Source organism: Lytechinus pictus, chromosome 3 (genome assembly GCF_037042905.1).
Source record: "Lytechinus pictus isolate F3 Inbred chromosome 3, Lp3.0, whole genome shotgun sequence".
Taxonomy (NCBI): domain Eukaryota; kingdom Metazoa; phylum Echinodermata; class Echinoidea; order Temnopleuroida; family Toxopneustidae; genus Lytechinus; species Lytechinus pictus.
The window spans coordinates 839,621-854,128 of NC_087247.1; the positions used below are offsets into that span (position 1 = coordinate 839,621).

Sequence of the window (14,508 nt, forward strand, 5' to 3'; positions counted from 1 at the left end):
TACCCCCCAAACCAGCCGTGTTCGTGTTCAATGGATGCTAGAAGTAGCATCCATTGAATTTTTCCCCACTCGGGTTAGGGTAATTTGTAATAATTTGCTCTTAGCCAATCAGATAGCTCGTATCATTTGTCACTGAAATAATTTGCTCTTAGCCAATCAGATAGCTAGTTTCATTTGTCAGTGAAATAATTTGCTTTCAGCCAATCAGATAGCTCGTTTTATTTGTAATAATTTGCTCTTAGCCAATCAGATAGCTCGTATCATTTGTCAGTGAAACAATTTGATCTTAGCCAATCAGATAGCTTGTATCATTTGTCAGTGAAAAATATTGCTATTAGCCAATCAGAAAGCACGTTTCATTTGTAATAATTTGCTCTTAGCCAATCAGATACCTCGTTTCATTTGTCAGTGAAATAATTTGCTCACCCTTACCCTAACCCACTCCAAACGAGCCATGTTCGTTCCGAGGGGTCTTCTAGCATCCAAACGGCTTAATATACGGAAAATAAAGTAGATCCATTGCGAGCAGATTTTAGACTTTTTCACGATCTGGCATAATTGGCCAAAATTGAGCAAAATAAGTATTTTCCAAAATTGAGCCAGAAACTCCCTCAAACCAGCCATGTTCGTTCCGAGGGGTGTTCTAGCATCCAAACGGGTAAATATACAGTAAATAAAGAAGATCCATTCTGAGCGGATTTTAGGCTCTTTCGCAACCTGGCCAAATTTGCCAAAATTGAGCAAAATAAGTATTTTCCCAAATTGAGCCCGAAACCCCCTTAAACCAGCCGTGTTCGTTCTGAAGGGTGTTATTGCATCCAAACGGGTTAATATACGGAAAATAAAGAAGATCTAGTCCGAGCGAAATTTTAGGCTCTCTCGCCCTAATCACGATCTTGCCAAATTGCCCTAAATTGAGCAAAAAAAGATTTTTTCCGAAATGCAGCCCAATACCCCCCAAACCAGCCGTGTTCGTGTTCAATGGATGCTACAAGTAGCATCCATCGAATTTTTCCCCACTCGGGTTAGGGTAATTTGTAATAATTTGCTCTTAGCTAATCAGATAGCTTGTATCATTTGTCAGTGAAAAATATTGCTATTAGATAGATAAATGGATTTTATTAAAAACATCATGTCTCGCAGTACAAACTGAAATGAACATGAATTACAGATAAAAAGAAATTACAAGACAATAAACAATATACATTATTAATTAACAAAGGAGTTTAAATCAAAGGGTCACTCTCGCAGTGCACTTAATTTCAGTAAGTAGAAATACAAACAGATTAGTTCCAAAGTGCACCACGAAAATGACCCTGTAAATACTTAGCATGCAGAAAAATAATACTAAGTTATTACTTGTAAATAAAACTAGATACAATCTATAAATATTCCATGAGTAAAGTTAAAACTATCAAAATCGTACACACAGGAAACCATAAGTACTTTACTTTTACTATAAATAAGACACTTTGCTATTATAAAATAGGAAAAACTAACATTTAAATGAAACAGAATATCAAATTATATGAACCCTAATTGCACTTAAAATTCATAAAAAAACCAGTGAGTAAGCTTATTTATGTGAGGTATTGCACAAATAGAGAGAAAGAGAGAGAAGTACATGTATATAAAGTCAACAAGCATTGGAAACATCTGATAGAATGAATAAGTTAAAGTTATATAAGATATAATTACAGTAATTAACACCAATATGTATTCATAAATGCATTGTAAAGGATAATTTGTATTTTTTAAATATTGTTTTAATTTACATTCCATAAACCTACTACTTTCACTTTTCATTTCATTGATTATATGGTAATTAAGTATGTATGTAACCTTTATGTAGGCAAATTGTGGTTTAGCAATTAATCATTCAAATAATGTAAATGTAAACGTAACTATAGTTACTCCAGAGTTGATATTTCAATACATTTGAGACCAGTAGGTATGCATGGTAAAACAAAACCCTAAAGTGAAATGATTTTCATTAAAAAAAGTGTCAAAAGCCAAAAAATTGTAAGTTAAAAAAAAATGTCTCGAAATCATGCAATCAGAAAGGTGTCACTATTTACAGTCCATATTCATTCAGCAGTCTGTGGAAAAAAGGAACAGGACTGTTTTTCATTCTAGTAGTTCTACTTCTAGGTTCAACACAGACACGTTGTTTCCTAAGCTCTCGACGTTGTTCAGCAGGTGCAAACCATCCATGTACTGCATTCAACTTGAAAGCACTGCGAGCAAAGGAAAGACACAACTGAACCCTTCTTTCGGACAGCGTCTGCAAATCTGTCACAGAAAGAGCATTTTGGTATGATATATACTGATTCGATAGGATGATTCGCAGAGCACGTTTCTGGACACCCTCGATGGTCTTTGCCTGCTGTTGGGTGAGGGAACTGTGCCAAACTTGACATGCATATTCCAAAACTGGTCTGATGAAACCGGTGAATACTAATATCATGTCTTCAGGAGGGCAAGAAAATGGCTTCAACGATCGCAACATGAACAGACGGCGATTTGCACGAGAGACAATAGCATCAACATGTTTATCCCATTTAAGAGTATCCTGAATTGTGATTCCAAGGATTTTGGTGTCATTCACTTGCTGGACCGTTTCCTGACACAATTCAATGTCAGGTTGTGAACGGGTGGTTTTACTGAATGATACTTCAAATGTGACACACTTCTTGGCGTTAAGTTTAACATAGTTGTCCTCACACCGATTTTCCAGATATGATAGAGCATTGAGCAATGTGTCCTGGTGGTCACTAGCTTTGCGTGAACAGGCAATAGACATATCATCAACATATGTGATCGGCCTTACCGAAATGAGAGAGAAGTCGCAAATCAAAATTCCTAGAAATTCGACAAACTAATAAAAAAGTCGAAATTTTGAAGATTTCTTTTTTTTTCATTTTCTGATTCTTTCATGTTTCATGATTACTCTGTGAAAAAAATGAGTGAATTTGATGACGGGAAAGTGATTAAAAAAGAGTTTTTCTGCGAGTGTTTTTTTCGGTCAGTTCGAAATTTTCTGATACTTGGCCCGCTCGACTTGATCGAATTTCGCTTCATACTAAGCTCCGCCCCTAGCAACACGTACGCCATTGTTGATTGGCTATTCATTTAAACTAGAGTACAGCTGGCGGCGTCCGACCGGCCGCTCGATCGATCGATCGGTTCAATGAGCTTCAAAAGAAAGATCAAAAGCATCGCTTTCAATACGTATTCTGAAATTGAAAAGGGGGCTTCTTGACAAAAGTTAACAAACGGGATTCAACTTCTAAAGGGTTATTTTTGTGATAAGCCCCAGTCACATATAGACACGGATCCTCACGGATCAACACGGCAACGCCGGCATGATCCGGGGAGGTCCGGGATCGTTTTGCCCTGGATTAAGCGTTGATGACTGTAAACACGGCATCTACACGGCATCTTCACACGGATCTACACGGACCATGCCGGCAGAGCACGTCGTCAACACGGACCTACGCGTCAGCAACACGGACCAACACGTCAGCTACACGGACCAACACGTCAGCAACACGGACCAACCCGTCAGCTACAAGGACCAACACGGACCAACACGTCAGCAACACGGACCTACACGTCACCAACACGGACCAACACGTCAGCTACACGGACCAACACGTCAGCTACACGGACCAACACGTCAGCTCAAGGACCAACACGGCAGTTATATTGACCAGCACGGCAAATGAAAATCTGCTCATAATAATGAGCTGATATTTATTTATTATTTTTTTTCCTCATCCTTGTCGTAACATTATATTATGTTGTTTTTAAAAAAGGTATCAAAACTTAAAACTTCCTTAACCAGTAAAAACCCCGGTTTTTTTTTATACAACACAGTTTACTGTTTTAACAGTAGTTGTTAAGTACTTTAAATCTTGAACGACAAATTTAATTTCAATTTGATTTGATATCACTTTATTGAAATCACAATAAAGGAAAGAAATTTACAAAGTCAATAGAAAACATAATAAAAATAAGATAGGCCCAGGTCATGACGCCAAACTGTCGATGTAGGGCAGTAGTATAAAACTTAATGTACAATTTTGATGTAACAGGTACATAACATTTATTTTAAGAAAATGAAATGTGAAATAATAGTAACAGACAAAGTTGGGATAAATATTTAAAAAAAAAGAGAAAAAGAATTATTCATACATGCACTAAGTTTACAAATATTAGGTTGGGGCCAATCTCCAAAGCGTAATAAAATATCCTGAATCGTTTAATCATCCATTTAATCATAAATAAATTAAGCATGTTTGTGTCAACTGTTTAACAACTCCTGAGAGGTTCATAAAGTAAATAGCGTTGTAAAGATTTGATGGGAAAAAATAACACGGACTGCCAAGGATACTCCAGGTAGCCACACGGACCTACACGGCAGCTACACGGACCTACACGGCAGCCACACGGACCTACACGGCAGCTACACGGACCATCCCGGATGGCTTTGCCAACCCGGCAGTCCACGGATGACGCCGGATGTTTTTGACAGTCAAAAACTGCCGTGTTGGCTTCCCGGACGTTCAAGGACCAACACGGACCACCTCGGACCTCCAAGGATGCCCAAGGCGCCAACACGGATCTCTCCCCGGACCACCCCGGATCAGATCCGGGATGGTCCGGGGTGGTCCGGGGTCTATATGTGACTGGGGCTTAATGGTAGTTGGTACCAGGCGGGGGCGTTTGCGATAGATTAATAGGCCTACCTGATGTTGAGCGTATAGCTCGTCTATAATCGCGCAAAAAGTCATGCGTAAACGCAAAATTCATAACACGGTTTGTTGGCGACGATTTATTTCATGAAACATAACATGGACATGTTGAAGATTCTCTTTATTATTTGCAAGTGATCGGGATGTTTCGAAGAGAAAACTTTATTTTCAAAAGAAATGGTTTAAAATCCATAAAACTATTGTATGTTCACGAATGTGGGTTAATGGCTCTGCAGTATCATTAACAAAAGAAAAAAAGTTTATCATGAAAGCTTGGTGGCGGGCTTCATTATTTCCAATTATTTTTGCCTTCAATTTTTTATCATGTTTGAATGAACGATAGAGAAAGAAATAACTGTCAGAAATAACAGGAAGTCAGAGACAGTAGAATAATTATCAACTTCGACAAGGCGCGGATCCAGGGGGCACGTCCCCCCTTGAGAAGAAAAATTAAAAATTTGTTTGTCAGATAAATGGAAATGCTTTACGCATTATTTGTAACTACATGTAGGTGTGCACTTGTTTGTTTAAAAAAATAAAAAGCGTATCTCCCCTAATCTATCCTCTGTTGGAAATAATTATAACGGGACTTTACTCAGGGTACCTCCTCGCTCTCTTTGTTGTAGAATTAAGACGTTTATGTCAAGGTTTTTTTTCTGCACCACTTTTAGAATCATTATAAACCTTTTTCTATTGCCTTTTTTCATTAATATACCTTTATGTATTTTGTACTAATTTCAAATCATTCCAATGCTGTAAATTATACCCCCCCCCCCCAGTTGCGGACCGTGACCCGGAGGAGACAAAGCATTGGAGGGGCACAGCATTATTCACAAACAATACAGTGCCCCTCCAATCATTTGTCTCCTTCGGGTCACGGTCCGCCACTGCCCCCCCCCCCCCAATGATCGGTAATAGACGATATTGAACAAATTATTCGCGTTTTTGTTCTCACTGTCTCAATCTGACATAAGCATTAATAAAACATGAGCACACAAGCCATTAGTAAAGGTGAGGTACAAATTATTTTGAAGGCCCATCTTACCATTATTTTTACAAGGGATAGTTTTTTTTTTACATGCGGTTAAAGTTCAGGTCATAATGACTCGCTTCAGTCGCTTGATAGATTACATGTCAAGAGTCCGGGTGAGAGTAAACGCCATTGACATTCAAACAAGCCGATGGCACAATTGGAATACTCCCTCCTCCGTGGTTTTAGGTCCAACCTTTTATATCATGGCATTCTTTTTCTTTCACGAAGATTATTATAAAACCCCGGTTTAACCACTGATGTGTAGAAGATAATTGATTGACATGGAATGTTGTTTTGTCTTGCAGTCGCGCGTGACTTGCAAGTTGACTATTGTTCTCAAAGCAGCCTCCTCATTGGTTAATCGTTTCGCCTTTTTTGGCAAGCGGTTACTAGGGCATTTCGGTTAGCTCGGCGGTGGCAAAATAGATTTTTTCATGGAGCGGGGTCAAAACGGAAGTCAAACTTCGAAGGCGTTTTTCTCTTGATTTTTATTTTCAAGAGCCCAATTCTTCTTGCATTCTAAGGCTAATATCTCTACTAATATTTACTCTTAAGGGTCGAGTGATATATCAAATTAAAGGTAAAGAAACGGGGAATAATAATCACTAAAAAAATTGGATTTGGAACATTCCGACTTGTCTCTCATTTCGGTGTGTCGAGTCACATATTTCCAATGGTTTACCGATAGATTCCGCATAAGGTCATCGATCAAAACAAGGAAAATTAGTGGACCCAGACGTGTGCCCTGTGGCACTCCGGCATCAACGCGTTGCCATGATGAACGAGTGTTGTGGAAACGGACGCTGTACTCACGCTCCGTCAGGAAGTCGCATATCCAGGAAATGACGACAGGCTGTACACCTAGGTCGATCAGCTTCGTAATGGCAACTGTATGGCTTACGTGGTCGAATGCCTTTTTAAAGTCAGTGCAGACAACAGTAGAAATGTTGGTTGGAACATCAGCTTTCTTCGCAAGGAAGTTGATGAAATCGACAAGGTAGTGAGTAGTTGACAGCCCTGTTCGGCATCCATACTGCATGGGATCAAGAATCGCTGAAATATTATTGATGACCTGCTTGGCGATGAATAGTTCTGCGATTTTTGCAAAATGATCCGTCAAGGAGATAGGACGTAAATTGTCAATTGTCACTGGCGGAGATTCCTTGGGCAAAGGTACCAGAATAGCTTTCTTCCAACAAGATGGGACACTACAAGTTGCGTATGACAGGTTAAGAATGTGACATAATGGGGTGGCAAGAAAGATGGCGAATTCTCGGATAAGTCTCCCTGGTATCCCATCTGGACCACCGGATTTGCCAGGTTTGATCCTCTTCAACTCATTATATACCTGCCACACGTTAACCTGCTTAGCTGGTTGAACTGAAGGGAGATATGCAGGCAATGCATTTCTGTCAAGTGGTGGTATATCGGCGTTCACATCTGCGAAGAAGGATTTGATTTTCTCTGCTGTATGTGCGTCCAAATCTTCAGGATTAGCCTCACATGAATCATGAATCACTTCCAATGGGGGACTCCTGTTACCAGTTAGTAGTTTAATGTGTTTGTACCAACTAGCAGGGTTCTCGTCTTTCAGATGCTTCACTCGGCCTATGTAGAATTCAGTCTTCAGGTTCCGAATCTCTCTTTGGACCTGATTGCGAAGTAATTTCCAGCGGGCCTTGTCACCTTGAATAAACGCATCCTGTCTTTTCCGTATAACCCAAGGTTTATCACGATGGTGAATCTTAACTTTCTTTATCGGAAAGTACTGATTCATATGTGAGTCAAGTTGATTGTAGAATGTGTCACAAGCAGATTGGACGTTGTTATCGATAAGAACTTCTGCCCAGTCATGGTGCGAGACCCAGTCCCCAAATTGCTGTAAGTCAGAGGCTTTCATAGGCCGGATGCGAAATTATTTTTCCCACTGAGTTCTGGACCAACATATGAATATTCATGACTTGCGTCTTCGGATTAAGAGTACGCATGTGCGTGGACTTGGCCACGACCAGTGCCACCAGTGCCGCGCCGGTCGTAAGCATTCACGTTGCTCAGAATGAATTAGCATCGTCAAAGTCCGGTACCCTTACATAGTTACGTAGACCTTATACTAGGCTTAGATCTATATCTACAATGAATTCTTAAACACTTTTACAAAATAGCCGCCATTAATGGCAAGACATGTGCTAGGGTAGGGCTCGCTTAGGCTAGCGCATTAACTTAACCTCAAATCTGGACCTGTCTATAATGCCTAATACTAACATGAAAAGCCGACTTATGCCACTGGTTAATTCCGAACTTTACGTTTGATTAGGTTTGGACCAATATTAGCTTATTTACCATGATTTAATATGTCTAGTCCGTATACAGGACCAGTCCTAGATCTAAAAAAATATATCTTAGTTCTAGTCTAGTCTCTAGATCTAGACTCTGATCTACGCTGTATCAGCATGGAACCACTAGGTATACCAAAGGGGGGGGCAGACTGCCCCCTGACGAGTCACAACTGATCCAGGGGACGTCCCCTCTTTTGAACGTGAAGATCTTCTCTTTTTTCCCCCTATTTTTTATTTGCTTGTCAAATTTTTTCAGCTAAGAAATCCTTAATTTGGGGTGAAGACGGGGATTAAGATCACTGACGTTAATTTGTGCCTGACGTTAGAATACATTCCACGCACGCACTGGCGTACCTAGGATTTTCCAAAAGGGGGGCAAATTTTTTGGAGGCTATTTCGTCCGCGAAAAAAAAACAATTGAAACATTTGTAATTACTTATTTAAAACAAATGAAAGTACAAAATGCCTTGAAAAAGCCTTGAAAATGCCTTGAAAATGCCTTTAAATTTCAAGGCTCAAATGTTCAAGGCAAAGGCTTTGAAAAAGTAGGCCTTAAGGCCAAGGCCGAGCATCAAGGCACTACAACACTGATTAGTACTAGCATGGACCTATCAATAGGTCCATGGACAGGTACTAGGCATTAGACAGGTCCAGATTTGAGGTAAAGTTAATGCGCTAGCCTAAGCGAGCCCTACCCTAGCACATGTCTTGCCATTAATGGCAGCTATTTTGTATAAGTGTTTAAGAATTGTAGATATAGATCTAAGCCTAGTATAAGGTCTACGTAACTATATAAGGGTACCGGTAATTTGACGATGCTAGCGCTAATTCATTCTGAGCAACGTGAATGCTTACGACCGGCGCGGTACTGGTGGCACTGGTCGTGGCCAAGTCCACGCGCAAGCGTACTCTTAATCCGAAGACGCAAGTCATGAATATTCATATGTTGGTCCAGAACTCGGTGGGAAAAATAATTTCGCGGGCCGGATTAATCTAGTCATCGAACGGTTACTTCTCTTAACACGCGCATACTTAGGTGACCAGAGTACACAGTTGTGATCCGAGGAGCCTATAGGTGACAGGATTTGAGGCTTGGAATACAAGTTGGCAAAATTAGTCAGAAGTTTGTCCAGAACAGCATCGCCTCGAGTTGGTAGATTTGACTATCTGCCTCATGTCATTTTCAGAGACTAGCTGTTGAATATTCAGGCGGTTGAAATCACCTAGGATGATGAATCCTGCTGACTGATATTTAGTCCTCAGTATGTCCATACACCGTAGAAGGTACTGAATGAGGTCTTCACCATGATCATCATTCGGTGGAGAGTAGACCGCTGCGACACAAATACAGTTCACTGACCGGGGAAGGCGATGAGGTCTCAACCTGACCCAGGAGACCTCAAGATGACCAGGTTCAGGTAGTCCATCGATGTATTGAGGGTTGAAATGGGGTTTCACATATATGGCCACCCCACCCCCTTTTCGCTCAATTCTAGACTTGGTAAATACTTTGTATCCGTCAATAGAAAAAGAGCTCTCAGGTTGGTCGGCAGTCAGCCAAGTTTCTGTAACAGCACACAAACCTATTCCTTGCTGATTTAGAATGATATCTAGTTCATCTAATTTGTTATTAATTGACCGTAAATTGCAAAGAAAAACAGTTGGTAGTACAAGTTCAGTAGAATTGCGTTCGAAGATGACATGAGTCAAATTCTTTGCATTGGCACAGTGTTCATTTCTTGATTTAGTTTTGTCACGATTTGATGATAATACTTTGATAGTACGACGAATATGTCTACCCCCACGACGTCCTCGATGCCTTGTTATACCGAGATCACTAATAACAGTTTTAACTTCATTGCTGAGAGGTTCACTGACATTATTACGTAATGCCCGGAGCTTCTCGCTTGTATACCGGTGAATCGAAACGGGCCGGTCTAGACATGCTTGCGATGAATCCATGCATGACGAATTAAACCGCGTACCGGTATCACAGTTCACAGTATGTACTAATACATAGGCAAATACAAAAAGGTGAAGGCAGGAAACTTGCACATATTTCATCTTAATACTCACAGTCTACTCCATGACAGCATATAAACGTCACTTCGATAGATTATCAGGAGTTCAATAATGAAGATGATAATGTTAAAAACAGCATTCAAACTCGAAAACCTCGCTTCAAATTGAAGAATTTCAGGAGCACTTTTCTCCTCATCGGCACAGCTTGACAGCGCCCTCAATGAAAAAGCCAATCAGAAAGCACGTTTCATTTGTAATAATTTGCTCTTAGCCAATCAGATACCTCGTTTCATTTGTCAGTGAAATAATTTGCTAACCCTTACCCTAACCCACTCCAAACGAGCCATGTTCGTTCCGAGGGGTCTTCTAGCATCCAAACGGCTTAATATACGGAAAATAAAGTAGATCCATTGCGAGCAGATTTTAGACTTTTTCACGATCTGGCATAATTGGCCAAAATTGAGCAAAATAAGTATTTTCCAAAATTGAGCCCGAAACTCCCTCAAACCAGCCATGTTCGTTCCGAGGGGTGTTCTAGCATCCAAACGGGTAAATATACAGTAAATAAAGAAGATCCATTCTGAGCGGATTTTAGGCTCTTTCGCAACCTGGCCAAATTTGCCAAAATTGAGCAAAATAAGTATTTTCACAAATTGAGCCCGAAACCCCCTTAAACCAGCCGTGTTCGTTCTGAAGGGTGTTATTGCATCCAAACGGGTTAATATACGGAAAATAAAGAAGATCTAGTCCGAGCGAAATTTTAGGCTCTCTCGCCCTTATCACGATCTTGCCAAATTGCCCTAAATTGAGCAAAAAAAGTTTTTTTCCGAAATGCAGCCCAATACCCCCCAAACCAGCCGTGTTCGTGTTCAATGGATGCTAGAAGTAGCATCCATCGAATTTTTCCCCACTCGGGTTAGGGTTATTTGTAATAATTTGCTCTTAGCTAATCAGATAGCTTGTATCATTTGTCAGTGAAAAATATTGCTATTAACCAATCAGAAAGCACGTTTCATTTGTAATAATTGGCTCTTAGCCAATCAGATACCTCGTTTCATTTGTCAGTGAAATAATTTGCTCACCCTTACCCTAACCCACTCCAAACGAGCCATGTTCGTTCCGAGGGGTCTTCTAGCATCCAAACGGCTTAATATACGGAAAATAAAGTAGATCCATTGCGAGCAGATTTTAGGCTTTTTCGCGACCTGGCATAATTGGCCAAAATTGAGCAAAATAAGTATTTTCCAAAATTGAGCCCGAAACTCCCTCAAACCAGCCATGTTCGTTCTGAAGGGTGTTATTGCATCCAAACGGGTTAATATACGGAAAATAAAGAAGATCTAGTCCGAGCGAAATTTTAGGCTCTCTCGCCCTAATCACGATCTTGCCAAATTGCCCTAAATTGAGCAAAATAAGTTTTTTTTTCCGAAATGCAGCCCAATACCCCCCAAACCAGCCGTGTTCGTGTTCAATGGATGCTAGAAGTAGCAGCCATCGAATTTTTCCCCACTCGGGTTAGGGTAATTTGTAATAATTTGCTCTTAGCCAATCAGATGGCTCGTATCATTTGTCACTGAAATAATTTGCTCTTAGCCAATCAGATAGCTAGTTTCATTTGTCAGTGAAATAATTTGCTTTCAGCAAATCAGATAGCTCGTTTTATTTGTAATAATTTGCTCTTAGCCAATCAGATAATTCGTATCATTTGTCAGTGAAACAGTTTGCTCTTAGCCAATCAGATAGCTTGTATCATTTGTCAGTGAGAAATATTACTATTAGCCAATCAGAAAGCACGTTTAATTTGTAATAATTTGCTCTTAGCTAATCAGATACCTCGTTTCATTTGTCACTGAAATAATTTGCTAACCCTAACCTTAACCCACTCCAAACGAGCCATGTTCTGAGGGGTCTTCTAGCATCCAAATGGGTTAATATACGGAAAATAAAGTAATTCCATTGCGAGTGGATTGTAGGGTTTTTCGCGCCCTGGCAAAATTGACCAAAATTGAGCAAAATAAGTATTTTACGAAATTGTGCCCCAAACTCCCTCAAACCAGCCGTTTTCGTTTCGAGGGTGTCCTAGCATCCAAATAGGTTAATATACGCAAAATAAAGGAAATCTATTCCCAGCGGATTTAGGCTCTTTCGCCCAACCCGCAAACTGGCCAAATTGGCCAAAATAAGTATTTTCTAAAATGGAGCCCAATACCCCCAAACAAGCCGTGTTCGTTCCATAGGGTCTTTTAGCATCCATCGATTTTTTTTCCCCACCCGGGTTAGGGTAGTTTATAATAATTTGCTCATAGCCAATCAGATAGCTCGTATCATTTGTCACTGAAATAATTTGCTCCTAGCCAATCAGATAGCTCGTTTCATTTGTAATAATTTGCTCTTAGCCAATCAGATAGCTCGTATCATTTGTCAGTGAAACAATTTGATCTTAGCCAATCAGATAGCTTGTATCATTTGTTAGTGAAAAATATTGCTATTAGCCAATCAGAAAGCACGTTTCATTTGTAATAATTTGCTCTTAGCCAATCAGATACCTCGTTTCATTTGTCAGTGAAATAATTTGCTCACCCTTACCCTAACCCACTCCAAACGAGCCATGTTCGTTCCGAGGGGTCTTCTAGCATCCAAACGGCTTAATATACGGAAAATAAAGTAGATCCATTGCGAGCAGATTTTAGACTTTTGCACGATCTGGCATAATTGGCCAAAATTGAGCAAAATAAGTATTTTCCAAAATTGAGCCCGAAACTCCCTCAAACCAGCCATGTTCGTTCCGAGGGGTGTTCTAGCATCCAAACGGGTAAATATACAGTAAATAAAGAAGATCCATTCTGAGCGGATTTTAGGCTCTTTCGCAACCTGGCCAAATTTGCCAAAATTGAGCAAAATAAGTATTTTCCCAAATTGAGCCCGAAACCCCCTTAAACCAGCCGTGTTCGTTCTGAAGGGTGTTATTGCATCCAAACGGGTTAATATACGAAAAATAAAGAAGATCTAGTCCGAGCGGAATTTTAGGCTCTCTCGCCACGATCTTGCCAAATTGCCCTAAATTGAGCAAAATAAGTATTTTCCAAAATGCAGCCCAATACCCCCCAAACCAGCCGTGTTCGTGTTCAATGGATGCTAGAAGTAGCATCCATCGAATTTATCCCCACTCGGGTTAGGGTGATTTGTAAGAATTTGCTCTTAGCCAATCAGATGGCTCGTATCATTTGTCACTGAAATAATTTGCTCTTAGCCAATCAGATAGCTAGTTTCATTTGTCAGTGAAATAATTTGCTTTCAGCCAATCAGATAGCTCGTTTTATTTGTAATAATTTGCTCTTAGCCAATCAGATAATTCGTATCATTTGTCAGTGAAACAGTTTGCTCTTAGCCAATCAGATAGCTTGTATCATTTGTCAGTGAGAAATATTACTATTAGCCAATCAGAAAGCACGTTTAATTTGTAATAATTTGCTCTTAGCTAATCAGATACCTCGTTTCATTTGTCACTGAAATAATTTGCTAACCCTAACCTTAACCCACTCCAAACGAGCCATGTTCTGAGGGGTCTTCTAGCATCCAAATGGGTTAATATACGGAAAATAAAGTAATTCCATTGCGAGTGGATTGTAGGGTTTTTCGCGCCCTGGCAAAATTGACCAAAATTGAGCAAAATAAGTATTTTACGAAATTGTGCCCCAAACTCCCTCAAACCAGCCGTTTTCGTTTCGAGGGTGTCCTAGCATCCAAATAGGTTAATATACGCAAAATAAAGGAAATCTATTCCCAGCGGATTTAGGCTCTTTCGCCCAACCCGCAAACTGGCCAAATTGGCCAAAATAAGTATTTTCTAAAATGGAGCCCAATACCCCCAAACAAGCCGTGTTCGTTCCATAGGGTCTTTTAGCATCCATCGATTTTTTTTCCCCACCCGGGTTAGGGTAGTTTATAATAATTTGCTCATAGCCAATCAGATAGCTCGTATCATTTGTCACTGAAATAATTTGCTCCTAGCCAATCAGATAGCTCGTTTCATTTGTAATAATTTGCTCTTAGCCAATCAGATAGCTCGTATCATTTGTCAGTGAAACAATTTGATCTTAGCCAATCAGATAGCTTGTATCATTTGTTAGTGAAAAATATTGCTATTAGCCAATCAGAAAGCACGTTTCATTTGTAATAATTTGCTCTTAGCCAATCAGATACCTCGTTTCATTTGTCAGTGAAATAATTTGCTCACCCTTACCCTAACCCACTCCAAACGAGCCATGTTCGTTCCGAGGGGTCTTCTAGCATCCAAACGGCTTAATATACGGAAAATAAAGTAGATCCATTGCGAGCAGATTTTAGACTTTTGCACGAT

The 14,508-nt window shown here is 40.0% G+C and overlaps 1 protein-coding gene across 1 annotated transcript; it reads right to left on the reverse strand.

The window, feature by feature from the left end:
* Positions 1-2,074: 2,074 nt before the first annotated feature.
* On the reverse strand, positions 2,075-7,690 carry LOC135153732 (uncharacterized). The gene is made up of 2 exons (XM_064097856.1): positions 6,604-7,690; positions 2,075-2,778 (listed from the first exon to the last, which is right to left on the reverse strand). Exons 1-2 carry the CDS (start codon positions 7,688-7,690, stop codon positions 2,075-2,077), a joined length of 1,791 nt encoding a protein of 596 aa, XP_063953926.1.
* Between the last annotated feature and the right edge of the window lie 6,818 nt (positions 7,691-14,508).

Bases quoted from the DNA above. Each gene is read 5' to 3' on its own strand.
- LOC135153732 (XM_064097856.1), bottom strand. From the start codon at position 7,690: ATGAAAGCCTCTGACTTACAGCAATTTGGGGACTGGGTCTCGCACCAT. The intron at 2,779-6,603 runs GTGAGTACAGCG...GTTCACGCAAAG, and splicing joins ATGCGACTTCCTGACGGAGC to CTAGTGACCACCAGGACACA.